Source organism: Lycium ferocissimum, chromosome 7, assembly GCF_029784015.1.
Source record: "Lycium ferocissimum isolate CSIRO_LF1 chromosome 7, AGI_CSIRO_Lferr_CH_V1, whole genome shotgun sequence".
Taxonomy (NCBI): Eukaryota; Viridiplantae; Streptophyta; class Magnoliopsida; order Solanales; family Solanaceae; genus Lycium; species Lycium ferocissimum.
In genome coordinates, this window is record NC_081348.1 from 17,752,224 (window position 1) to 17,779,943 (window position 27,720).

Sequence of the window (27,720 nt, forward strand, 5' to 3'; positions counted from 1 at the left end):
TTTCGGAACCGATTTTTTATGTTATATTTTAGTTCTCTATAACCACATTTTACCTATAATAGCAACAACCAACTTTATAACAGCACCTCTTTGTAAAATTACCCCCCATATATCAGCTATCTTATTTTTTTGGTAATATAATAATTACTATCTTTAGAAAAATAGAATATTTATGATTACCAATAATAAGTACAGAGATTTTGACCAAATATTTGATCTTTTAATACACTATTTATGATAAAGGATGTTATATGAATAGATATATTTTCATCATTAAAAGATTTTCATTCTTTACACAAAGTGTGATTAAGCTTAAAATTTGGCAATTAAAAATAAAAAATTAGATTTTATGCATCTTTTTTGCCTATAATAGCAAAATATTGTTTAAATGTCAATGCTGTTATAGGTGTATAACGACCATTCTCTATAATAGCCAAAAAATATCGAACCCAACAATGATATTGTAGAGAGGTTTGACCGTAGATCATAAGAAGGGTCTTCCTCTATACAAATTTTCATTAGGTGTCCCTTTTAATTAAGAGTTAGTGTTTACCTTTTATCCCCATTTTGAGGAATTTGTGCAGAAATATATCAAGTAACAAAACTTCTCATTCTTCCTCCCGTGCTCCAAAGAGGCAATTCCATTAGGAATCAGGAACATTGATGAGCTTTCTCGTTGTAGTTTTAGAAACTTGTCTGCTAAAACAAATATGTTATGATGATCTGGTTACAAATATGTTATGGTGATCTGGTTACAAAAAGAATGGACTATTTTCACGTGACAAAGGCACGAGTGTTTAAATCGTCTAGTGTATGGGCGTTATTTTGAAACGTTAGAACTCGAAGATGAATATTTAATATTGAATGGAAAAGACTTTAATTAGAGACGTGAACAATTAAACAACACAATAAGTTTTATCAATTCGACAAAACTTGTAAATAATTTAACAAGATAGACAAAATAAAAATAGTATCAAGTCTTGCAAGTCCGACAAAACATGTGAATAATTGAACAACAAAGACAAATTGTTCCAATATGCAAAACTTGTAAACAATTTGTACCAAAATCAGGGGCGGAGCTGTAGTGTTAAAAGGGGTTCGGGCCAACCCGATAGCTTTTGCGTAGACCTTGTGTTATACTAAAAAAGTTTAGTAAATATAGATATGATTTACTTGCAAATCCACATACACAAACAATTTGATGGTTCAGTGGTAATGCAGAGGCTAGTGAAACGCTCTCTCTCTCTCAAGATATGGGTTTGAAACCCCACCGGTGTCACTATTTTTTTTTCTATAACCAAGATTCTCTTTTTAAAATTAGAAGAAAATATAAAATAGACTCGTGCAGTTCTTTTTCCTCTGGGTAACTTTTTCCCTTTTGCTATTATACATAATTTCTTTCTAGCACTTTACTTTTTAAAAACAAAATATAAAATTGACAAGTAGAAAAAGCCAAAAAACACGTTACAAGGTCGTTAGTTTGGCGGTTATTATATATTACCTTGGGTCATTGTCCCGTCTTAAAATTTCGAACTGTCAAACCTCAAATCCTGACTCCGCCTCTAATCAAAATCATGCCAGAACTTAGGGGCGTCGATGGTACGGTTCAAGCGGTTATTTTATAAAATTTATATCGTACCAATTTTTCGGTTATTTCATTTTGTAGAACCAAAATTAGACTTTTCGAAACTGTCCCATCATGTCGGTTTCTCTTCGGTATCGGTACGGTACGGTTCGGTTAAGTTTTTTTTTTTTTTTTTTTTTAAAAGAACATCATGTTATAGTCGCTAGTAAAAGTTAAGACACAATATCATACATACTTCTATAGGACTTTGACAAAAACTCTCTAGATATTTTTACTGATTAAAAGGTAAAGAATTAAGAAAACATGAAAGACGACAAGAATAGAGATTGATCTCACTATTTCACGCTAGTGTAAAATACTGTTAAGCAAAAATAAATATATTTTAGATTGCACGAGGGGGGAAATCAATGAAGATTAGACTCAAGAATTGAGACTAATAAGATTGAGTATTGTAAGACAATTTAAAATCATACGAGAGGAAAAATATCTAATATTTTGTAGCTTTCTATCCAAAATCATTGGAATACCTTGTAGCTTACTAGTTACTACTCGAGATGCTAGAACTAATTTAAGTTCAATAAGATTAACATAATAGGTTTCAAAGTTGCAACTTTAGGTGTTAATTATATTGCCGGCTTATAGTCATTTTCATCATCCCAAACCCAAGGCAAAATTTTTAATATTTTATTATATGTAAATTTAATATATAAAATATATTTTACATATATATACTTATTCGGTTCGGTATTTTTTCGGTTTATATTTACAAAATTAAAAACCAACCTAATTATTCATTTTGGTTATAAATTTATATAAAAATCGTCTGTTTTATTAAAAGAAACCTAAAAATTGGTTCGGTAAGATACAGTTCGGTCAATTAAGTCGGTTTCTTGAAAACCATTGACACCCCTACCAGCACATGTGACTTGTGAACAAGGCATGTGTCCGGTAAAATTTGTTAACAATTTATTATTACCAAAAATTATAGCCAGCCCAACATAACTTGTGAAAACATACATTTTTTTCATTATTTCAGTAACTTGTGAAAAGTTATGACCGATTGTGAAAGTGATGACCCACGAGATTATTTTTGCACAATTTTTTTAAACGGAGACAAAAAAAAGAAAAAAGAAAAAAAGCGACTTAATGACTCTTCAATGCATGACCTTGATGCCGCATTTCTGCAAATCACCCTTTCTTCTATGCATATTCTACACCGATCCGCGAGGTCCAGTTTTATAAGGCCAAAGAATAATAATTTGTTGAAAAAGGGGGATAGTCATCTAATTCTATCTTGCATTCATCATTGGCTTGAAGTTGTGACCTAAGCACAGACGTACTTCAATAAACGGAGTACTTTATATTTAAGTATTACCATAACTTTCATCAGTACTTAAAAAATCCCTTTAGCCTCTTTGTAAACTCTGCCCGAATAAGTTTTTGTAAGTTGGTAAAGAAGTAGCCGCTTGAGAAATGGCACGTTATTAAATCTATATAGTGAAATGCCTAAAGACTGAATCATTCAGCTTCCGGACCTTTGCCATCAGGTTGAATTTACAAGGTTATCTAACATTTTCAAACAATTACCTGACCAAATTTAATTCCCATTGAACAGTAACCTAAACTTATATCATGACTTAAACAAATGTCATTTAGAAAACACAGAGATCAACATTGACAAAGCATAAAGCACAAGTCATGCGGCAGCAAAATTTACACATCAGAAGATCCTGGTAAATATAGTGATCAATATGATTCTAATTCAAGCCAAAGGTTTCAAACACCGGTGGATCCAAAGCCTCCAGAGCCCCTAACTGTGGAGTCTAGATCATCAACCTCCTCGACATCTGGCACAATGATTTTCTCAATGATTAATTGAGCTATTCTGTCACCAATTTTCACTTCAAAATCAACATCAGAATGGTTGAAAAGTATAACACCAACTGGTCCCCTATAGTCTGCATCAATAACACCTGCCCCAACATCTATAGAATGCTTCCAGGTCAATCCTGATCTTGGAGCTATAAAAAGAAACAACATATCACGAACTAATTAGCCCCTTGTGTTCTAGAAAATATAGAATTAAATTTCAAATATCCGACCTAAAACAAAATCAAGAACATTACTCTTATAATCTAATTACAACTATGGAATAGCAAACTAAATTACTGGATTAGTATAATAAGGTTGTATCCAAAACTCAATGGATTATGGGCCCCCTTTCTATACTTCTCTAACAAGAAGAAAAAATAGGATTGGATTCTGAATTTTATAAAACTTAATCTACTAGGTTCTACCGAACCCACCAGTGTTCAAGACTTCAAAAGTGCGGGTGTGGGTCTAACAGACACATAACACAATAATTATTACCGCTAGACCAAAGCTTATGATAAGTACAACATTATTGTGTGCCAACTGCCCTAATATCTTTAAAGTGTTTTGCACAATTATGAACTCGCACCTCTAAAGTAGAATCTTCTTTTGCAATTTCTACCAATCAACTCCTAATTAAGTGTGTTAGACATGATGGAAGTGAAAGAAAAGGAGCAAGAAAATACCTATGCGCGCATATGTTCCTTCAGGAACGGCAATACTAAGATCTGTAGTTACTAGAGCCTTTCCCCTGGCAGGCACTTTCGTCTCCATCGCACTGCACAAAAACAGAAGAAACAAAATGAGAATAAGTTGAAGAAAAAGTACAGATCCCCAAAATTGATTTAATCAAAATACCCACAAGATTTAGAGAAAAGATCTACAACAACAACAAAAAAAACTCGGTGTAATCCCACAAGTGAGGTCTGGGGAAGATAGAGTGTTGACAGACCTTATCCCTATCTAATGACGGAGCCAAAATTTTAGGAGCCAAAATTTTAACTTAGCGGGTTAAAAAATATAAAGAAGTAGACAAAATAAAAAGTCAAGAAAATTTAACATCTATTATACATAGATAAAAAATAATTTTCACCTTGTATATACAGTATAATTTTTGCCCAAACCCCTTGGGCTTTACTGGCTCCGCCCCTGCCCCTACCTTGATAGGCAGAGAGGGCTGTTTCCGATAGATTAGAGAAAAGATCTAATTATGTGAAATGGGTTTAGTCTAATTTCATATAGAAAACAAGGGGGGGGGGGGGGGGGGGAACCTGGAGAGATCATAGCCAGCAGAGAGAGGGGAGCCTCTAGAGGGCAAAACAGCCTTATCTGAGAGCTTTTTGACGCGGAAGAAGGAAGCGATAATGCCATTTGCAGCCATTTTTGGGAGTAAAATTGTAATATGGGGATGGAGAAGGGTTTCAGGATCGTGGAAGAAGATTGATGTGGACGTTTATATAAGGGTGTATTGACTGGGAAATGTGGGATACCGCCAAAAGTTCCCGCCATTCTAAATTGAGGACAGATGAACCTAATATGTGTGTCGATTAATCAAGAAAAGAATTTATAATGTTTATATTACGTTATTAATGTAGCGTGACATATTATATATAGGTTGATAATTTTCCTAATACTTATTATAGTGATTTACCTATAATTATATCACAATAAGTGACGTAATTTTTGTATTTTTAACCAGTAGTGTATTAAAAATTAACGCACTAACAAAATTAATATGTATGGATGAAAAGTAATAATATGTTGTATGTAAAGAAAAAAAAAAGAATATATTATACAGTGTAACTATTACAGCCAAATAATATAAGTTCAAGAATGCTATTTAGGATTGGAGAATAAATAATGCTCCATCATTTTTCAATGGGAAAATGTCTAAATTTAACCCCTTTAACTTTGTGAGAATAGTCCACATTTTCCATTAGTGATAATTGAGATGTTTCTGCCATTATAAAATTGAGCTAGATTCGTCCCTGTTAACTAATGACAGAAAATTTTCAATATATGGGCCTTTTTTAATAAAAGAATATGGTCGATTTGCCTTGCACTGTGCGAAATGGTCAATATTTGGTCATTTGAATTTTGCAAAGTAGTCTAGATTTGACCGCTATTGTTATGAACCATCATCCCTTTTCACTTTTAAATTGGCGACCGCCATAATAATTGGTTCTCTCTGCTCCCAAAAACACCACTCGAAGATCATTGTAACTTTATCACTACTTTTCACTTCCGTGTCATTTACAAAACAGAACACACAATTTTTTTACAAAGAACACCTTATTCAGACGATCTCTCCCACCATTTCATCTTTATAACTTTCACCCGTTAACAGTTTACTCTATCGACTCTCAACCAATATAACTCCACCTTAACCGCTACAATACTATTGCAAATGATTAGGAGCTGAATTCTACGTAGTTGGGATTGTCTTAGCTTTAGGAGGTCGATGGGGAACTCTCTTATCACCATTGAAGAATGAGAAGGATTCATGATATAGTTCTATCGTTGGAGTTCCACAGAAGTGAAAATTCAATTTGGTGGTGCAACTAATCATTATTTAAGTTCCATTTGGACTCATTTTAGGAGTCCGAGAGCCTAAATGGCATAAATTTGCCACAAAAAAACCAAAATGGTATTTTTTTTTTTTCAAATTAAAATGGGTATTTCGTTGATAACCAACGAAATACCCGTGTCATCTTACTTGTTCATGCCCGAATTATTTCAGTCAAATTTTTTTTTTTTTTTTAATTTTGGTGCATTTCGTGAAATGTCAAATGGCATTAAAATTTTTTTTTTTTTTAATTTCGTTTATACAAAAAACGAAAGTAAAAATAAAAATATTTTTAATGCCATTTTTCGTTGGACTACCAACGAAATAGACAAATTTTTTTTTTTTTTTAATTTCGTTTTTGTTAGCCAAATTGTTAGCCAAATAAAAAAAAAAAAAATATATATATATGCTTCAAGGGAAAGTCTCCCACCATTTCATCTTTTAGTTGTGTTTAAGTAAAAGTGTCTGTACAGGCGATTTTTAGTTATTCATACAAGAACTATACATATTGCGACAAACTATAAGATTTTATTATAGCCAACCAAACCAAACACGTAATGTTGATAACCAAATTCATATCAACTTTTCAACATTATTATTATTAAAATTGTATTACGAATGGCATAAAGTTTGCCCATTAAATTTTGCCTTATAAGGCAAACTTTTGTTATATAAGGAAAACTTACGCATGGGGCATACTTTTAGTTATGTTTTGGGACACACTTTTAGCTAAGGCATTACGTTTCCCTTGAAAAGTTAAAAAAAATATATATATATGCTTCAATACTATTTTAGTCGCAAATGATTGTGTTTAAGTAAAAGTACGAGCAAAGAACCACATATTGCGACAAACTATATATATATATATATATTTCATTCATGTACCAATGAAATAGGATGAATATATATATATTTTTGTTTCTTTTGATTGTATCCAATCTCAATGAATAACATTTTCCCACTCAATGCGATAAGTATTTGCCTACCGTCGAGGAAGTGGAATACTAGAAATGACGTATCGATCATAAAGTACAAAAATATTAGTTGGTGCCATGGCAATAATGGAAGCCCTATCTCTTATGGAAGACACAACAACCCTTGGCAACAATCATAGCCGACGTTACTTCCACTCTCTCGTTTCGTTTTTCTTCTTTTGTCCTTCTAAGAAAATTGCTTTACATATAGTTCAAAGTTACTTCATGTTTTTACAATATTTCAATCTTTATATATGTGGAGATTGATACTCATCAAAAGAAACAAAAATATATATATATTCATCCTATTTCATTGGTACATGAATGAAATATATATATATAGTTTGTCTGTATGAATAACTAAAAGTTCGTTCTTTTTTACTTAAACACAACTAAAAGTCTCCGTTCTCTCCGTACTTTTTACTTAAACACAACTAAAAGTTCCCACACTTTCCTTCTGAAGATATATATATTTTTTTTAACTTTTCAAGGGAAACTTTTAGTAATGCCATTTTAAAAGTGTGTCCCATAAAACATAACTAAAAGTATGCCCCATAAGGCGTAAGTTTTCCTTAAGGTATAACAAAAGTTTGCCTTATAAGGCAAAATTTAATGGGCAAACTTTTATGCCCATTACGTGTAGAACCGAGTACAATTTTAATAATAATAATGTTGAAAAGTTGATATGAATTTGGTTATCAACATTACGTGTTTGGTTTGGTTGGCTATAATAAAATCTTATAGTTTGTCCGCAATATGTATGGTTATCCGTATGAATAACTAAAAGTCCGCCCTCCCAGACTTTTTACTTAAACACAACTAAAAGTCCGCCCCCTGAAAGGAGTCCGGAGGGGGCGTACTTTCCTTGAAGATATATATATATTTTTTTATTTGGCTAACAATTTGGCTAACAAAAACGAAATTAAAAAAAAAAAAAATTTTAATGCCATTTCGTTCAGCATTTCACGAAATGCACCAAAATTAAAAAAAAAAAAAAAATTTTGATTAAATAATTCGGGCATGAACAGTAAGATGCGGGTATTTCGTTGGTTATCCAACGAAATACCCATTTTGGTTTGAAAAAAAAAGGCATACCATTTTGGTTTTTTTGTGGCAAATTTATGCCATTTAGGCTCCGGACTCCTCATTTTTTAGGCTTGAAGGTGATTACTTTTGAGCTTTGAGAATATAAATATGGAGATTGGAGGTATTGAGTATTAAAGAAGATGGTGGTGGTGCTGCGTGAACTGCGACCATGTTATTCATAGTTCAGGAATAAATATAAACCGTAGTTCAAGAATAAATTTGGTAGTTTTTTTTTTTTTTTTTTGGGTAAAAGTTCCACGTATTGGAAAACTTTATGACATGGTTAGTCAATAAGAACAAATCTAGCGCATGTTGAAAATGTTTGTTTCCCATTCTTTTTATCAAATTATAGTAATCATTTTCTTCTAACTGTAATTGATCATAGGGGATCATTTCATTTGTAATTAAGCACAAGGTTTTATCAAATACTTTAACTTTTAATCACATGCAACGTGACAAGTTATATAAATCTCCTAAAACATCATGGTCCATTTTGATTGAAATTTCCCCTTCAAATTCTTGTGACCCTAACAAACTCATGATACAAGTACATCTAAAAGAAAAAGTCACAAGGAGTTTGCAATACTTTCGGGCCTCCCATCTCCACCAAAGTAGCTAACTCCTAACCAAAACCCATTCCAAACAAAACAAGACTAGTTACCCAACACGTGTTTAGCTTTGATACTTCCCCCTTTTATCGACACAAAAGTGGAAACTATCTTCTCCATGCAAACTTATAACACCATATACAAGATCAGGCGTTACCATCTTTAATTTCCTTAAAAAAATATTCCTATACTTGAGATCTTGTACTTTGAGATATTAAAAATGAGCCAGGAACAACCAAGAAGGGAAGAAGCTGAGGAAGAGCATGCGTCCGTTAAACAAGAGGATGTAGTTGATGTTCAAGGTTCACTTGCTCGCAAGAGAGCTGTTGCTGAGTCTATTGGTGGACAGGTTCTATAACTATTTTTCACTTTCTTTTTGGTTACATGTACATTTAGGAAATATCTCCTATTTTTCGTTTTATGTTAAGCATGTTGAACGGATATTTAATCATAGATACTATTTTCCTTTGAAAATACATATTGAAAATACATACACAGTCGCGCACGCACACACATCTATGTTTTAGAGGGAAAGAGTAAACATAATCCTTTACTATTTGAAAATCAATTAGAACAGAAGAAGATGGCCTTACAACGATTTCCTATATATTATTTTTAGATCTTTTACGTATAACACAAAAATTTCTAATAAAAAAAAACTAAACTAAAAATAATTTTGTAAAAGGCTACAATCGATTGACCTGTTTTCATGTGCTACGCGGATGTGATAGAGAGGTTTCCTGCTCTTTCAGGTAATTTTTTATCAAACAGTTTATACCAATGCAACTAAGCAAGGGCAATTTGCAGGATTGCCCTTCGCTGGAGGTGGTCTTTAATTTTTACCCCTCAAAATGGTGGTCTTTAAATTCTGCCCTTAAGGCAGAATTTCTGCCGGTGCAAATTCTGCCTTAAGGCCCAAATAGACAGAATTTGCAAAATTCGGGCAATTCACAGAATTGCCCTTCTTTTGGGGTGGTCTTTAAATTTTGCCCCTCATATTTGAAATCTTTAAATTTTGCCCTTCGGCTAAACCCCATGGGTTCCAGGTTCGAACCCCCATACAGTCAAAATTTTAAAAAAAATTCGCAAGACAGAGTTTAAATTTCGCTATGCCCCCACCGGCATAAAAGTTTGCCCATTAAAAGTATGCCCCCACCGGCATAAACTTGTCAAGGAATTACCAAACTTATGCCGGACCCGACATACTTATGCCTTATGGCCAGACTTGGCATAAGTATGTCGGGTCCGGCATAACTTTGATAATTCCTTCACAAGTTTATGTCGGGTCCGGCATAAAAGTTTGCCCATTAAAAGTATGCCCCCACGGGCATAAACTTGTTAAGGAATTACCAAAGTTATGCGGACCGATACTTATGCCAAGTCTGCCCATAAGGCACTTAGTATGCGGTCCGCATAAATTTGGTAATTCCTTAACAAGTATATGCCGGGTCCGGCATACACGCGACCCAAACCTTGCCTTGCAATTTTTTTTTTTTTTAATTTATGCTCGAGCAGGGATTCGAACTCAGAACCTCTTGATTTCTGCGTGAACGCTCAGAGTTGCAATGCGAAGGGCAAAAATTAAAGACCAGCAAAATGAGGGGCATAACTTAAAGACCACAAATATGAGGGGCAAAATTTAAAGACCACCCCAAAAGAAGGGCAATCCGCGCAAAAAAATGGCAAAATTCTACCTTGCGATTTTTTTTTTTTTACCGGAATTCGAGCTCGAACCCACAACCTTAGGCGAGGCAATACTTAAAGACCACCAATTTGAAGGGCAAAAATTAAAGACCACCCCAAATGAAGGGCAATCCGCACAAAAAAAAAGACTTAAGCAGGGGCATTTGAAGTTAATGTCTGGGGTAGAGACAAAATTATTGTTTTTCCTTTTTTTCGGAATGAGATACTAGTATTAATTTTTATTTATTTATTCTTTTTTTTTTTTTTTTTTTTTAAAAAACCTCGAACCATTGAACGAAGCTCACGAACCATTATTTGGCAATATTTCTTCCTTAGGCATCATATGATTCTATCATCTCAAGTGTAAATATACCCAAAAGCTCATTGAATGAAGCTCACGAACCATGATCTTGGTCGTTACTGTTTTTATCTTTTTTTACTTTCCGGTCCCAAAAGTAGAACTTGTAAATCTAGAAACTGCAAATAAACTACCAAAATGTTACAAGTATATCATAATCTAAAGATGCTAAAATAGTTGAGAATATTAGAGTTAGAATAAAAGGTTTTATGATTTATATAGCCAACCCTAATTTATTTGGGAGGCAGAATTGTTATTGTTATTGTCATATAGCCTTTAGAAATAGAAAGGAGGAAAGTGTAAAAAAATGTCAAGATTCTTAGACCATTTCTGATTCTATCCAGTCAAATTTCCAAGGTGGATCCATTTATATTTGAAGATTTATTTGCATGGGAAAAAAGAATGCTCTTTAGCTACCAACTTTTTAAACAAAATGGTGCTGTCAATGTATTATGTGCAGTTAATTGTAGTAATAAACTCGACACAAGATCAAATTGTCTTACTTTTGTGGAATGTGACCTCTACTTCAAGGTACTTGGAAAAGACAGAAAACAACCGAGTTCAGAATCAGTCTCAGCAAGAGCAAACATTACCATTGGTGAAGCCCTTGAAGCCACTGTTGTCACAGCTGGAAACAGGCCGGTTGATTACAGCGACGCAGCGGCAATACAGGCAGCAGAAGTGAGAGCCACCGGACGTACCAACATCATCCCTGGTGGAGTTGCTGCTGCTGCTCAGTCAGCTGCTACTCGCAATGCTAGACTTACCAAAGAGGAAGAAAAAACTAAACTGGCTGAAATCCTCGCGGTAAGAGTTCTTTAAATTGTCAGTGCATATAAGTTAAACCGTCGGTGTATATATAAGTAAGACATTAAATTGATGTTTGGCAGGATGCAAGTTCAAAGTTACCATCAGATAAGCCAGTGACACGCAAAGATGCAGAGGGAGTGATCGGTGCGGAACTGAGGAATGATCCAAACTTGTGCACCCGTCCTGGTGGTGTAGCTGCTTCTATTGCTGCTGCTGCAAGGCTCAACCAAAGTAACAGTACTACTAATACCACTAGTGGCACCAAGAATAATGATAAAAACAGCACCAATCTCATGAAACAAAAACAAAACTAGGATAAGAGTAAACTTCTGTTATATCTAATCCTTCAAGCCTGTCCTGTCTCTCAATCCGTCTTTAATTAAACCGTTCTGTTCTTGTTTTCTTTTGATGTTTTGAAGACATATCACATTTTTTCTCCTGCCCTATAGTAGCTTTTGCGCGAGGGACTGTTACACGCCCTAACTATTGAGGCTTAGCTTATAGGAGTAGTTATTTGTAGTGAATAATACTCGGAGAATCTGTATGCTGAGTTTCTTTTCCCTTCCCAGCTCTGTGCAAGGGTTCAAGAGTATTTCAAGAATGTGTGCCTTTTCATTACTAACTGTTGAGTTAGAGAGATGTTTTAGAGAGATGTTTTGCAATTAAGACCAGAAAATGTATGCTTTACACTGTACAGGAATAATCTCTTGAATTGCTTCAATCTAGTTCCAACTTCCAAGCATTTGCTGGATATCTTCCTAGTGGGTAGCAGAATGGTACAAGTGTTCAGCAGTCCCTCTTTTTTCCATTCTTTCATTTTCCTTTTTTGTCCCTGCCTTCATTACAGACCTCCAGTTGCATAAGTGCAAGCGAGAAAAAGAATAATACGAATAGTAGCTGGTTTGACAACCCGATGTGAAAGGTATCAAAACAGTAAATACCTGCCTGCCTGCTGATGGAAGCCTTTCTCAAAAAAGTATGCCATTGGGAAATTGTCGAGGATGTGCTAACTAGTGACAGTGGTTACACTGTTCAAAAAAACAATGTTGCAAATTTTGGTTCTGTTAACAATTTGTAAGTTTAAAGTGGTAGATTTTAAGAAGCTAAATTAGTTAAATACCTGCAAAAAAATAGTTTGGGGAAATTGTAACCTAGAGAAAAAAGGAGGTTAAAAGCTAATTTGTGCCAGTAAGAAAAAGAGTTTAAAATCTAATTCTCATGTAACTTATAAAGGAGACAAGCTAAAGCAGACCACGTAACACGAGAGGTTAATATCTGTAGAGGAACAAATAGCTGCTCTTTGTACCATTCAAATAGTAAGAATGTTTGTATTTGTGAAATAGTTCACCCATTTAGAGGTTACACTCAGTTGTCTTTACTGTTTTACTGGATTACAACATATAACCTCCTTCATACCCTTTCTCTCAACCCCAAGAAGCATAAAGTTACTCAACAGTCATGTTTGCCACCTCTTCTCGAATAGAATCAAACAGCACAGTGGAAAGATAACGCTCCCCAGAACTAGCGAAGATGATCTGCATAGAGAATTAAAGCAGAGAATTTAGGCCAGTCTTCAACTGTTCATTTTAGGCCAGAATCAAGTGTGCGCAACTCATGGTAATGATTGGTGGAATACCAAGCAAGTTCCTTAACTAAATATCAGAGTAATATTTGAGTTATTGACCATCACCTGACCTCACGCGAGAGACTCCACACCGAGTGATTTTCCCTCAGAAAACTCTACATGTGATGTTCCGAAAACAAAAACATGTGATTTAATAAATTAGAACCCATTGTCGGGTTGGGCTGTTCACTTTATCGATTGGACTGATTCAGGCACATCAATCAAAGATCTTGCTTATCCGATAGCTTTCCTCAAGAAGGAGAGAAAGTTTGACAAGCTAAGAAAGTCATGTTGAAAGCATGAACTCAGTCAAAGGGCCGCTTAAGCCATGAAGCGAGACTCAAAACATGTTGAGCGCTTCACCTCACTTAATGCGCTTTGTGTCGTCATCAAGGCTTTAGGACATACTTTTCCTTGCTAATGAGCGTTTTGTTGAAGAGGCGACACTAAACAATTAATACTTCACTTTATTGTTATTTTTATTTCAATTTATATATCTATATATTTGTTATTCATGCTTATAATTATTAGTCTTGGACTACACAAAATATTTTGTATTTTTCTCCATTTGCACCTTTTTTCATTAAAGCTCACGCTTTATTTGCGCTTTGCGCTTAAAGCCTCGACGGACCTTAGAGTTATTTTTGCTTTTGATAACACTAGTTTGATGTTCGTTAACACTATCATAATCATCGTACGACGAGTTCGTTCCCATGGTTTGATCCTTCCCAGTAAAACACACCAGCACTATACATTAGTATCTCTCAAGCTTCCAGTCGATATAAAAAGTAGTTTGCAGAGATCAGTATATCTGGCTTTTCCTCGCGTAAAGGACTACTAAACTCCATCATAGATGAGAAGAGCCTGAATAATGCTTAAGCAAAGAGATTTGTATGACAGTAAAAATTAGTACTATAATTTACACATTCTTATCTGGTGAAAAGATATCTGCAGTGATGTGTCTAAGCATACATTTCTTTATCATCTTTTTGTGTTAAAAATATTCAGTTGTTTATTTCTTCTATAGGTGGAGTCTTAATGTCCTATCAGAGTTGAAGAATACACTATAAACAAATATCCAGCATTCTAATTCACCCAAAATAGATTTTTCCTTGTGTTCGCTATAGATCACACTTCAATTCAACAAGTAAACAGTCGCAGAGCAATTACTAGAAATTCCAGCATTAACCTTCATACCAGGTACTATGTCGCATATGGAGTTAACCAGAGGGAGTACAAAGTACAAAAATACTCTTGCTTAGAATATAACAGTCTATGAATGAATGACTCTATAGGAAAAAGGGGGAGAAAAACAGAAACAAGTAATACACATGTACCCGAAAAGTTTGAAGGAGACACAGAAAGAGTGTTATCAGCTTACAGAATAGATCTAGCTTACCACAATAAGTTTCCCAGCATTTTCTGGCTTTTTTGCTACTTTTACTGCTGCAGCGGCTGCAGCCCCTGATGATATTCCCACCCGAAAATATTCCAAAAGAAAAAGGAAGTATGTCGTGATGATATCAGAATGCATTTAACAAATGAAGCGGCGGACACAGACAATCGGTGGACTCAGAAGTGATTTTTATAGACTGGTGAACTTACCAGCAGACCTTCTTTCAATGCAAGAAGCTTTGTCATTTCAATAGCTTCATCACTAGATATCCTGAACACAAATAAAAGGAGCAGCTGTCATCATACCAGGAAATATAGCAAGCAGTCCCATTGGAGGCCAAAAAATTAACAACATTAGTAACATAAGGGAGGGCGCGATTATTAGTTTAGTTTGATCTGTTAATGAACTAAATCAGATGGACATGTTACAGAGATACAGTAAGCTGGAAACTATTACTTTGGAAAGTCACGAATATTCTGGAAACAATTCTGTCAATAAATGGATATATCTAACTTTATCCTACACAGAGATCTGGTCTATGTTCCCATTTTTGTATCTCTGCTTCTGTGAGTTGTAAATGCATTAGTTTTCTATTAACCAAATTGATATTGTCAATCAGATCATAGCAGATTCATCATCTGATTGGAGAATTATTTGTAAGATATGCAGGCTTGATAGAAAAAACTTATACACACTGAGCAGAAATTTAAATGTTATAATCTGACAGCTATTTATATGATTTACAGCCTTACTTGAAGAACTTCATCCAGGATGCTGAGATCGAGAACAGATGGGAAAAGACCAGCACCAATTCCTTGGATTTTATGCGGCCCTTTAAGGGTAACATTTAATTACACACACCAGTCTATGATAAAAAATAATTTACAGAAAGTAGTGATAAAAACAGTGTGTGTGAGAGATGAGCTGGAAAAACTCTTTACATAGAACTAATGCAATGACATGTTAGTTTCTACATGGAGCTGGATATTCTGAGAAGACACAGAAAGATGGAGATTTTTTGCAGCAGAAAAGTTTGGATGAAAAGCACATTTTCTCTGAAAAAGGAATGTAATACTTCGTCTGTAGCAAAATAGCTTTATTAGGTAGCATATTAGTCCGTTTAGTTCCATGCGTGATGGAGATACCTGTATACCAGAGCATAAGGAGGTAGTGCTAATATTCAAATAACTTGAATGAGGTAGTATTTGGTTTAAAAATGCTACCCAAGCAAAACAATAAAAATATGATAGAAGGTGCTGCTTTATCATGAGATGGTGAGATGTGTTAGGGCTTCATGTTAACAATTAGATGCATCTACAAGAGTTAATGTGTTTAAGAAAAGATGCATCTTTAAGAAAGAACCAACAGGTCTGTGCTTAATTTCTCCAACGAAAATAATAGCACGGCTCCAATCAATTTCATGAGACAGCTCAAATAGGGGGGGGGGGGGGGGAACTTGACTGACCTAGTTGTCCTCCATTTAGAAATGCATTTTCGGCTGGTTCTATACCATATACCTGATTTGCCCACAAGACAAAGGAAGGAAAAAAAAAAAACTAAGAAATCAAGACAAAAAGAAAGAAGAACAATACCACTTATCTTCTCTCTTTTATCAACATTCTTGATACCACTTCTTCCATCTTGCCACTCACAAATAACCTAACCTTTATTTCTGGATTCTTCTCCTTGAGAAACCATCCAGCTCCTGTCACTGTGCCTCCAGTCCCAATCCCAGCAATAAAAATGTCAACTTTCCCTCTTGTACAATTCTATATTTCTGGTCCAGTTGCTTCATAGTGGATCTACAGATGGATACTTGATAAGTATGATGTTTTTATAACAAATGAACAAGCTATTCAGAAAGACACCTTTGGATTGGCAGGGTTCTCGTCCTGATGAAGAAAATGACAGTTTGGTGTCCTATCTATTATCTCTTGGGCCTTCTGAAGCAGACCATCTAAACCTCTGGCAGGATCTGTGATGTATAACTCAGCCCCCAAAGCATTAAGAACAATCCTTCTCTCAACACTAAATGATGCTGGCATCACTATCACTAGTTTATAGCCACGAGCTGCTGCAATAAACGCAAGACCAATGCCGGTATTTCCACTGGATACCTCGATGAGGGCCGTCTTCAGCCACCATTATTTCAACATTAGAAAACCAAGTAAATAATTTCAGTTCAGCCTTTCAGACAAATGAATCATAGATCGCAGGGAACTACAGGTAAAATTTCCACCTCTATCAAGAGAGAATTCATATTATTATCACGAGAAATGAGCATATATGGAAAGTCATTTTAAGCATGCATCAAAATTTGTGACAAAGTACTTGAAATCGTAAAATATCTCTTCAATGTGTTTCTTTTTCCTCCTGACGTGTATTGTCACACAAACTTCACCAACCTTTCCTGGGGTAATCAGGCCCCTCTCTTCTGCGTCTTTGATCATACTGAGTGCAACCCTACATATTAAGGACTGAAAGTTAGAAATAAGAGGTGAAAATTTCTGTAAATTCAAGATTTTGCAAATTGAGTGAAGAGCGACGGGCACACTAGAAACAGGAAGAAAGAAAACTTCTCGAGAAGAAACTGTTTGAGGGGAGTGAAAAATAAACACCTATCTTTGATACTTTTGCATGGCTGCATTGTCTCCAATTTGGCTGCAATTTGGGCAGAAAAACCTTCCACGATTTTGTTGAGATATACCATAGGGGTGTTTCCAATAAGCTACATTGTGAAGACATCAAAATGAGATGATTTGATGCTGAAAAAGGAAGATGTAAAAAATACCAAGAAAGATCTCAGAAAGGAAACTACTTCCGTGACATCTTTCGCGATCTCACTCTTCTCTTCCATATTTTCTTGCAGACTTACTGCAACAAATAAACAAGAGAGAGCTATACATAGTTTATAGTTAATACTACGAAGAAGATAAACTTATGTAACCTACTACACTCTCATGGAAGTGAAGCCAAATGAGATATCATGGTAGAGTACAACCAATTACAGCGAAGGAAATAATTTGTTCTGTTCATTGAAATGAAAACCATGAGCTCTCTCAAAACTGGTAATAACAAAAGGAAACTAACACAAAATTTACATCAAGTGTAACTAGGATAACATGAAACTGAGGAAGAACCCCAGATGTTTTCCACAGCAATCAGCATATATAGAATGAGGATAAATTACACTAGGAGCTCATAAACTAACATGAAATAAAAACCCAAAGTAATTTTAGATAAGGAAAAGAGCAATTTTTTCCAGCATATTGTTTGCTAATTTACTACATAATCTTCCATATGAGAGCATCAAATAAAAAGACAACTACTAGTAATTGCTTCAATTTAAATTGGAATGGGACTGATTTTTCAGATACTCACTTGCAAAAACCAATCAAACAGAGCCTTTTCTGACGAAGTCAACAAGTTAATCAGAAATTTAGAACTAATACAAGAACCCAATTTGGTTCTTTGTGGTTATGGGGAGAAAAAAAAAAAATACCGTGTGGATGCTTTGACATTTGCTAACTGCCTACGCAAAAACCCATATGAAAAAGACCAAAAAATGTGTGGTATTAATAGTACCTTAAAATCTACAAACAGTGAAACAACTACGTACTCTGATGTGATTTGCATGTTATCCATGTTATAGGTTCTTAACTAGTTTTCAATTCAAAGTGTCCTCTTTGACTTATATGGTCCCTCTGTTCCTTATCCCAATTTATTATACAGTTCCGATTTCGAAAGTAAATTCTTTATTTTGAGCATGAGTTCGGACTTAAATTTTTTGAAAAATAATTTACTTATTTGAAAACTACACATAAGTCAAAATTATTAATAATTTAAAGTATATAAAGGGTGTACGAATAAATTGCGGTCAAAGATTTTCATATTTGTGCTCTTAATCAGCTTGTCACGTAAAGGCGGGGAAAGTGAGTACAAACTTTGTGTCAGGTTTTGGCCATTTTAACAAAAGAATAAACTCGATTTACGGAGTTCAAGAAGAAAGAATTAGGGTCGTCTGGTTGGCGGATTAGTTATATACTGAAATTATAATCTCTGGATTATAATATAGACATTAAATAATGATGAGATTGTAAATAAATTGAGGGTTGATTACGCTAAACACTCTTATAATATGACTCAGTTGTGAATGCACTCTATGTAGTTTAAATCAAACACTTACGCCTCATATAATACCGTACTAAAAGTACTACACTCACACCCTCTATGAGATATATTTGTAACTATATATATATATATATATATATATATTAAACAATAATTCTTAAAAGACAAATTAAAATTATAAATATTTTTTGTGATGAAATTTTAAAAAGAAGAGAAACTCTTTTGTTGAAATCTTTTATGCATGCATTTGACTAGAAAAGCGATTAAACGCTTTTTAAAAATATGTATCTTTTGGAACTCATAATTTAGAAATTAGCAAAAAAATATAATCATCTTATTAAGTGTTTGTGTTCATTTTCTATTAAGAGTTTCAAAATATACATGTTTAATAAATTATTTATTCTCTTTTTTAATCAAAAGCATAAATAAAGGTCTTCAATAAAAATGTTTATTCTCTTTTTAAAATTTCATTAAGAAAATAAATGCATAAAAGCTTTTAACTAATTTTAATTTGTCACTTAACAGTTGTATTTTGATATATTTAATTAAGGAGAATAAATTTGAGGATACTTAATTTGAAGTATCCTCAAATAAAACAAGTTTTCTTTTTATTACACTTTTGTCATATAAAAAAAGGATATTTAATTATAAATAATTGTCATGACTTATTCCACTTCTTTTGTTGGTTCTAAAAATATAACATTTATTTAAAGAATGATTAAAAGATAACGTTTTCAAATTCTTTTTAGATATGTAACTTTAATCATCATTTTTGCACAAGAGAGGTCAATATGTGTAGCCGTGAAGGCGAACAAATAGCAATTTTTTGCACGGATTGCCCTTCTTTTGGGGTGGTCTTAAATTTTTATTTTTCATGTTGTGTTAACAAGTTTTGCCTTGGCTTGGATACTTGAGGTTCTAGGTTCGAACCCCCGTTCGGAGGCATAAAATAAAAAAATAATTTCGCAAGACGAGGGGGAGAGTGTATGGGATCCGGCGTACTGATCCTTAAGGAAAAACCAAAGTTATGCGGAGGAAATGACGGACTTTGCCTTGAGACTTTTTTTTTTTTTTTTTTAAACTTTTCAAAGGCACACTTTTAGTTAAGGCATACTTTTGGTTATGCCTTAATTAAAAGTAAAGCCCATAAGGCATAGTTCCTTAGGAAAAATTTTGCCCCATAAGGCAAAACTAAATTATGCCTTGCGGAAAAGTTATGCCTCAAGGCATAACTTTAGTTTTTTCAGGAAGTTATGCGGAGAAATGAGACTTTGCCTTGAGACATTTTTTTTTTTTTTTTAACTTTTAAACACACTTTTAGTTAAGGCATACTTTTGGTTATGCCTTAATTAAAAGTATGCCCCATAAGGCATAGTTCCTTAAGGAAAAATTTTGCCCCGTAAGGCAAAACTAAATTATGCCTTGAGGAAAAGTTATGCCCCTCCGGCATAACTTTAGTTTTTGTTAAGGAAGTTATCTTGCCGGAGGGGCAGACTTTGCCTTGAGACATTTTTTTTTTTTTTTTTTTTTAACTTTTAGTTAAGGCATACTTTTGGTTATGCCTTAATTAAAAATCCCCCATAAGGCATAATTCCTAAGGAAAAGTTTTGCCCATAAGGAAAGGCAAAACTAAATTATGCCCTCGGCATAACTTTAGTTTTCCTTAAGGAAGTTATGCGAGGGACTTTGCCTTGAGACATTTTTTTTTTTTTGAACTTTTCAAGGCACACTTTTAGTTAAGGCATACTTTTGGTTATGCCTTAATTAAAATCCTGCACTTGTAGGCATAGTTCCCTTAAGGAAAAGTTTTGCTCCATAAGGCATAACTAAACTATGTCTTGAGGAAAAGTTATGCCCCCTCCGGCATAACTTTAGTTTTTCCTTAAGGAAGTTATGCCGGAGGGGGCAGACACTCCCTCCAGCCCTGCCTTGCGAAATTATTTCTTTATTTTATGCTTGAGCGGGGGTTCGAACCCAAAACCTCAGGTATCCAAGCTAAGGGCAAAACTTAAAGACCACAAATATGAAGGGCAAAATTTAAAGACCGCAAATATGAGGGGCAAAATTTAAAGACCACCCCAAAAGAAGGGCAATTCTGCGAATTGCCCAACAAATAGTTGTTCTTTGTATCATTCAAATGGTACGAATGTTTGTATTGTGAACAATAGTTCACCCATTTAGGAGGTTAAACTTCAGCCGTCTTTTTCATGAGGATGGTTCACCATTACTTTAGAAAATAATGGCAAAAATTAAAAAAGCTGCCCGAGCTGGGGATTGAACCCGGGAGCTTCAGAATACAAAAATAACCTTTGACCAGCGCTCCACTCAGCCTATTATGACCGTGTGTTCACTTAGTTAATATTAGATATATTTTCAGAATTATACACATAATATATCGAGATTAATCGAGTGACCATGTGTTCACGTGACCCAAAATTTACACACAAATTCGCCCCTGCTCACAAGTTACAACAAATGACTTCTATCTATCAGTCCAAAGAAGCATAAAGTTACTCAATTGAAATGTTAGCCACCTCTTCTGGAATAGAATCAAACAGCACGGTGGAAAGATAACGCTCCCCAGAACTAGCAAAGATGACCTGCATAGATCATTAGAATTTTAGGCCAGTGTTCATTTGCTTCAACCATAGAGATATCTCTTAAGGAGCCATGCTAGCTGCAATATAGCAACTTCCAGCTCATAATTCTGCAAAGTAGTTACAGAAACATCTAAGATCATAAAAGTAACAATTCAACCATAAAGTTGCTATCATTTGCATGTGAAAACTGAGGAAATGAATGAATATGTCCACGAGATCCCAAGTTCTCGTATATCATCAAAGATCCCCTAGTGAAATGACAGATAAGACTAAAGAGACATAGAATATGGGCATGAAAACTAAGTGTAAGCTGCTATTATTTGTACCTGAGCTTCTACTGCGAAGAACAGACAGGAAAAGAGTGAAATATTAACATAACAAGGTTAAAAAGATTACTGATTATTAGTACATTCTTATCAGAAAAGTGTGCACAACTCATGGTAATAATTGGTTCTTCTTCTCACCAGAAACAGGACCGAGTAGGAGATATTGGTTAGCTTTTGAGAATACATCACACTATGAGTTTGGTTAATGATACAACGGTGAGCTCCAAGGGACCTCTATATGCAAAGTTCCCATGCTTCTGCCGTTACATGTCATATGCAGGAATTTGAAGTCAGATCAAGTTAGTTCCTCGAAGATGGGAGAGCATGTTTTATTAAGCTAATACGAAGAGACTAGGGACATTGAGCACCCTATGACTGACATTCGTAATGGTGGTATCACTTCAATTCAACAATTAAACGCTACTTTTTTCCATTAACAGTAGCAGAGCAATTACTTGAAAAGTCCAGCATTAAACTTCATACATACTACGTTACATATGGAATGAACCAGAAGGAGTACAAAGTACAAATACTCTCTAGAATATAACAGTCCATGAATGACTGTCTGTATCATAAGGGGGAGAAAACAGAAAAAATGGAAAATAGAAACAAGTAATACACATTGACCCCATTAAATGAATTAATTAGACAGTGAAGAGTTTCAAACAAGAATCAGAAAGAGTGCTATCAGCTTACTGATCTAACTTACCGCAATAAGTTTCCCAGCATTTTCTGGTTTTTTTGCTACTTTTACTGCAGCAGCAGCTGTAGCTCCTGATGATATTCCTACCTGAAAATATTCCAAAAGAAAAAGGAAGTATGTCGTGAATTGTGATGATATCAGAAAGCACATTACAAATGAAGCGGAGGACAATCTGTAGACTAAGAAGTGATCTTTGTAGACTGGTGAACTTACCAGCAGACCTTCTTTCAATGCAAGAAGCTTTGTCATTTCAATAGCTTCATCACTAGACACCTGAACATAAATAAAAGCAGAAGCTGTTATCATACCAGGAAATATAGTAAGTAACCCCAGTGAACCAAAAAATCAATTAGAAACATAAGAGAGGACATCATAATGGATTTACTCTGATCTGTCAATGGAATAAATCAGATGGATATGTTTCAGAGCTAGAACTTCATCCAGGATGCTGAGATCGAGAACAGATGGGGAAAAACCAGCACCAATTCCTTGGATTTTATGCGGCCCTTTAACGGTAACAGTTAATTATTCATATCAGTCTATGATAAAAATTAATTTACAGAAAGTAGTGACAAAAACAGTGTATGTGAGAGATGAGCTGGAAAAACTCTTTATATAGAACTAATGCAATGACATGTTAGTTTCTATATGGAGCTGGATATTCTGAGAAGACACAGAAAGATGGAGATTTTTTGCAGCAGAAAAGTTTAGATGAAAAGCACATTTTCTCCGCAAAAGGAATGTAATACTTGGTCCGTAGCAAAATAGCTTTATTAGGTAGCATATTAGTCCATTTAGTTCCATGCGTGATGGAGATACCTGGATACCAGAGCATAAGGAGGTAGTGCTAATATTCAAATAACTTGAATGAGGTAGTATTTGGTTTGAAAATGCTACCCAAGCAAAACAATAAAAATATGATAGAAGGTGCTGCTTTATCATGAGATAGTGAGATGTGCTGGGGCTTCATGTTAGCAATTAGATGCATCTACAAAAGTTAATGTGTTTAAGAAAAGATGCATCTTTAAGAAAGAACCAACAGAGTCTGTGCTTAATTTCTCCAACGAAAATAATAGCACAGCTCCAATCAATTTCATGAGACAGCTCAAATAGGGGAAAAAAACTTGACTGACCTAGTTGTCCTCCATTTAGAAATGCATTTTCGGCTGGTTCTATACCATATACCTGATTTGCCCACAAGACAAAGGAAGGAAAAAAAAACTAAGAAATCAAGACAAAAAGAAAGAAGAACAATACCACTTATCTTCTCTCTTTTATCAACATTCTTGATACCACTTCTTCCATCTTGCCACTCACAATAACCTAACCTTTATTTCTGGATTCTTCTCCTTGAGAAACCGTCCAGCTCCTGTCACTGTGCCTCCAGTCCCAATCCCAGCAATAAAAATGTCAGCTTTCCCTCCGGTACAATTCCATATTTCTGGTCAAGTTGCTTCATAATGGATCTACACATGGATACTTGATAAGTATGATGTTTTATAACAAATGAACAAGCTATTCAGAAAGACACCTTTGGATTGGCAGGGTTCTTCAGAAGAAAATGACAGTTTGGTGTCCTATCTATTATCTCCTGTGAAGCAGACCATCTAAACCTCTGGCAGGATCTGTGATGTATAACTCAGCCCCCAAAGCTTTAAGAACAATCCTTCTCTCAACACTAAATGATGCTGGCATCACTATCACCAGTTTATAGCCACGAGCTGCTGCAATAAACGGAAAACCAATGCCGGTAATTACACTGGATACCTCAATGAGGAACGTCTTCAAGCCACCATTATTTCAACATTTAAAAGCCAAGAAAATAATTTTGGTTCAGGCTTTCAGACATATGATCATAGACCAGAGGGAAATGGAGGTAAAATTTGCACCTCTATCAAGGGAGAATTCACATTATATCAAGAGAAATGAGCATAAATGGGAAGTCATTTTAACCCCATTTTAAGCATGCATCAAAATCTGTGACAAAGTACTTGGAATCATATAATATCTCTTCAACGTGTTCCTTTTTCATCCTGATATTTATTCTCACACAAACTTCACCAACCTTTCCTGGGGTAATCAGGCCCTCTCTTCTGCATCTCTGATCATACTGAATGCAACCCTACATATTAAGAATTGGAAGTCAGAAATAAGAGGTCAAAATTTCTGTAAATTCAAGATTTTGCAAATTGAGTGAAGGGTGATGGGCACACTAGAAATAGGAAGAAAGAAAACTTCTCAAGAAGAAACTGGCTGAGGGAAGTGAAAGATAAACACCTTTCTTTGATACTTTTGCATGGCTCCATTGTCTCCAATTTGGCTGCAATTTGGGCAGAACAACCTTCCATGATTTTGTTGAGATATACCATAGGGGTGTTTCCAATAAGCTACGTTGTAAAGATAACAAAATGAGATGATTCAATGCTGAAAAAAAGGAAGATGTAAAGAGTACCAAGAAAGATCTGAGGAAGTGAACTACTTCTGTGACATCTTTCGTGATCTCACTCTTCTCTTCCATATTTTCTTGCTGACTTACTGCAATAAGTAATAAGAGCTACCTAAGGAAAGAGCAACAAATAGTTAATAATATAAAGAAGATGACCTATGTAACCTACTACACTCTCATGGAATTGAAACCAAATGAGATATCATAGTAGAGTACAACCAATTACAGCAAAGGAAATAGTTTGTTCTGTTCATGGAAATAAAGCCATGAACTTCTCAAAACTGGTAATAACAAAAGGAAACTAACATAAAATCTACATCAAGTCAACTAAGATAACATAAAACTGCGGAAGAACCCCAGATATTTTCCACAACAATCAGTATAGAATAAGGATAAATTACACTAGGAGCTCATAAAATAACAACAACAACAACATACCCAGTATAATCCCAGCAGGTGGGGTCTGGGGAGGGTAGAGTGTACGCCTACCTTACCCCTACCTTGTGAATGTAGATAGGCTGTTTCTGATAAACCCTCGGCTCAAGAAAAGATGCAAAGACAACAATAATAATAGTGATAATAATAATAATAGGCAGTAATAGCAGCAATATAATAAGATAAATTAAGTAAAGAAACAATCAAGTTGTCATAGAGATCTTAAAAAATAAGCAAATGTACAAAGATATTAATACTCCTAGTACGGAAAATAAATTCTCACGGCAACCTACTAGTCCTCTACCCTGATACTCCACCTCCACACCCTCCTATCAAAGGTCATGTCCTCGGTAAGCTGAGGCTGCGCCATTTCCTGCCTAATCACCTCTCCCCAGGACTTCTTTGGCCTACCCCTCCCTCTCCCCAGGCCCACCAAGATCATAAACTAACTCAAAATGAAAAAAGAAAAAAAAAAAGAGACATCTACTTTTAACTGCTTCGATTTAAATTGGTATGGAACTGATTTTTTAGATACTCACTTGCAAAAACCAGTCAAACAGAGCCTTTTCTGACGAAGTCAACAAGTTAATCAGAAATTTAGAACTAACTCAAGAACCCAATTTGGTTCTTTGTGGTTATGGGGAGAAAAAATAATACCTTGTGGGTGCTTTGACGTTTGCTAGCTGACTCTGCAAAAACCCATATGAAAAAAAAAAAACAAAAAATGGGTGGTATTAATAATACCTTCAAATCTGCAACAACTACGTACTATGATGTCATTTGCATGTTGTCCACATAATAGGTTATTTACTATTTTTCAATTCAGAGTGTCCTCTTTGACTTAAACTACTCCCTCTGTCCGTCAAACTTTTTGTTGTTAGCGTAAATTCGGATATACAATCTTAAGTCTTTGAAAAATAATGTATATATTTGGAAATTATATAAAATGTATAATAAGTCACAATTATTAATAATTTAAAGTATTTAAAGGACATATGAATAAATATGGGTGAAAGATTTTCTTATTTGACGCTCGAAATCCGAACTATATAGGAAGTACAAATTTTGTGTCAGCTTTTGGCGATTTTAACAAAAGAATAAGCTCGTTAGGTGAGTTCAAAAGATTGGTGGATTGGTGGATTTGTTATATACTGAAATTATAATCTCTGGATTATAATACGGACATTAAATAATGATGAGATTGTAAATAAATTTTAGGGTTGATTACACTAAACACTTTTATAATATGTACTCAATTGTAAATACGCTCCATGTAGCTTAAGATCAAACACATACAGCTCCTATGAGATATATTTGTTACTAAGTATATAAAATTATAATTATTAAAAAACAAATTAATAAAGTATGCTATTGGGATAGTGTCAAGGATGACTTGTTTGTTGACAGAACAAAGAGCTAACTAGGGACAGTGATTACACTGTTCAAAAAAATAATGTTGCAAATTCTGTTCTGTTAAAACAGTTTAAGTTGGTAGATTTTAAGAAGCTATGTTACTTAGATACCTGCAAAAAATAGTTTCAGGGGAAATTGTAAGCTAGAGGAAAAAAAAAAAGAGGTAAAAAGCTAACTTGGGGGGGGTTGTCACTAAGGAAAAAGAGCTTAAAAACCAACTCTCATGTAAATTATAAAGGAAACGAGCAAAAACAGACCACTTAGCACAAGAGAGGTAACAAATAGTTGCTCTGTGTATCATTCAAATGTAAGAATGTTTGTATTTGTGAACAATAGTTCACCCATTTAGGAGGTTACACGTCAGTCGTCTTCCCCATTCTACCTCAAGTAACAACAAATAACTTCTCTCTCTCAGTCCAAAGAAGCATAAAGTTACTCGAAAGTCATTTTTGCCACCTCTTCTCGAATAGAATCAAATAGCACGGTGGAAAGATAACGCTCCCCAGCACTAGCGAAGATGACCTGCACAAGAGAAATGAAATAGAGAATTTTAGGCCAGTGTTCATTTGCTTCAAATTATAGAGATATATCCTAAGGAGCCATGGTAGCTGGAAAATAGCAACTATAAGCTCATAATTCTGCAAAGTAGTTACAGAAACATCTAAGATCATACAAGATACATTTCAACCATAAAGTTGCTATTATTTGCATGTGAAAAGCGAGGAAATGAATGAATATGTCAACGAGATCCCAAGTTCTGGTATATCATCAAAGATCCCGAAGTTAAATGACAGATAAAGAGACATACAATATGGGCATGAAAACAAAGTGTACGCTGCTATTTTCTGTACTTGAGCTTAATTCTACTAAGAAAATCAGACAAGAAAAGATTGAAATATTAACATAGCATCATTAAAGATCAGTGGTTATTGGTACTATGGTGACGCCGTTCTTATCAGAGAAGTGTGTGCAACTCAAGGTAATGATTGGTGGAATACACAGCAAGTTCCTTAAGTGAACAATCATTAATAATCTATTCCTCACCAGAAACAGCACCTAGTAGGTGATATTGGTTATCGTTTAGAGAAGAGATCACATTATGAG

The 27,720-nt window shown here is 34.7% G+C and overlaps 4 protein-coding genes and 1 pseudogene across 20 annotated transcripts in view; 1 reads left to right on the top strand and 4 right to left on the bottom strand.

Moving 5' to 3' along the window:
• Positions 1-3,173: 3,173 nt before the first annotated feature.
• On the bottom strand, positions 3,174-4,936 carry LOC132063578 (deoxyuridine 5'-triphosphate nucleotidohydrolase-like). The gene is made up of 3 exons (XM_059456181.1): positions 4,729-4,936; positions 4,144-4,235; positions 3,174-3,606 (listed from the first exon to the last, which is right to left on the bottom strand). Exons 1-3 carry the CDS (start codon positions 4,836-4,838, stop codon positions 3,362-3,364), a joined length of 447 nt encoding a protein of 148 aa, XP_059312164.1. The 5' UTR covers positions 4,839-4,936; the 3' UTR covers positions 3,174-3,361.
• A 3,656-nt stretch (positions 4,937-8,592) lies between these two features.
• Positions 8,593-11,986, top strand: LOC132063582 (late embryogenesis abundant protein 47-like). Its single transcript, XM_059456198.1, has 3 exons — positions 8,593-9,040; positions 11,264-11,539; positions 11,623-11,986. The coding sequence occupies exons 1-3, from the start codon at positions 8,912-8,914 to the stop codon at positions 11,854-11,856; spliced, it is 639 nt and encodes a 212-aa protein (XP_059312181.1). The 5' UTR covers positions 8,593-8,911; the 3' UTR covers positions 11,857-11,986.
• An 834-nt stretch (positions 11,987-12,820) lies between these two features.
• Positions 12,821-27,720, bottom strand: part of LOC132063579 (cysteine synthase) — a 30,902-nt gene continuing 16,002 nt past the window's right edge. For 6 of the 15 annotated variants that reach the window (XM_059456191.1, XM_059456182.1, XM_059456192.1 and 3 more), the window contains one exon: positions 26,877-27,138. In XM_059456191.1, coding sequence (XP_059312174.1) covers positions 27,049-27,138 — 90 coding nt within the window. In that variant the 3' untranslated portion in view covers positions 26,877-27,048. Of the gene's footprint in view, positions 13,078-14,565; positions 14,645-21,188; positions 21,294-21,319; positions 21,401-21,789; positions 21,877-22,328; positions 22,410-22,533; positions 22,596-26,876; positions 27,139-27,720 lie in introns of those variants that run through there. The other 9 variants (XM_059456186.1, XM_059456185.1, XM_059456187.1 and 6 more) reach the window with 9 other exon arrangements.
• LOC132063581 (cysteine synthase-like) lies at positions 14,839-18,452 on the bottom strand (annotated as a pseudogene).
• Positions 22,604-25,335, bottom strand: LOC132063583 (cysteine synthase-like). 3 transcript variants are annotated; one of them, XM_059456199.1, is made up of 6 exons: positions 24,802-25,335; positions 24,613-24,709; positions 24,314-24,444; positions 23,651-23,703; positions 23,456-23,507; positions 22,604-22,828 (listed from the first exon to the last, which is right to left on the bottom strand). In XM_059456199.1, exons 1-6 carry the CDS (start codon positions 24,810-24,812, stop codon positions 22,819-22,821), a joined length of 354 nt encoding a protein of 117 aa, XP_059312182.1. In that variant the 5' UTR covers positions 24,813-25,335; the 3' UTR covers positions 22,604-22,818. The 3 variants fall into 3 exon arrangements, with proteins under 3 accessions (XP_059312182.1, XP_059312184.1, XP_059312185.1); XM_059456201.1 differs by lacking the exon at positions 24,802-25,335 and having other exon boundaries at positions 24,388-24,444; positions 24,613-24,795; XM_059456202.1 differs by lacking the exon at positions 24,802-25,335 and having other exon boundaries at positions 24,388-24,444; positions 24,558-24,795.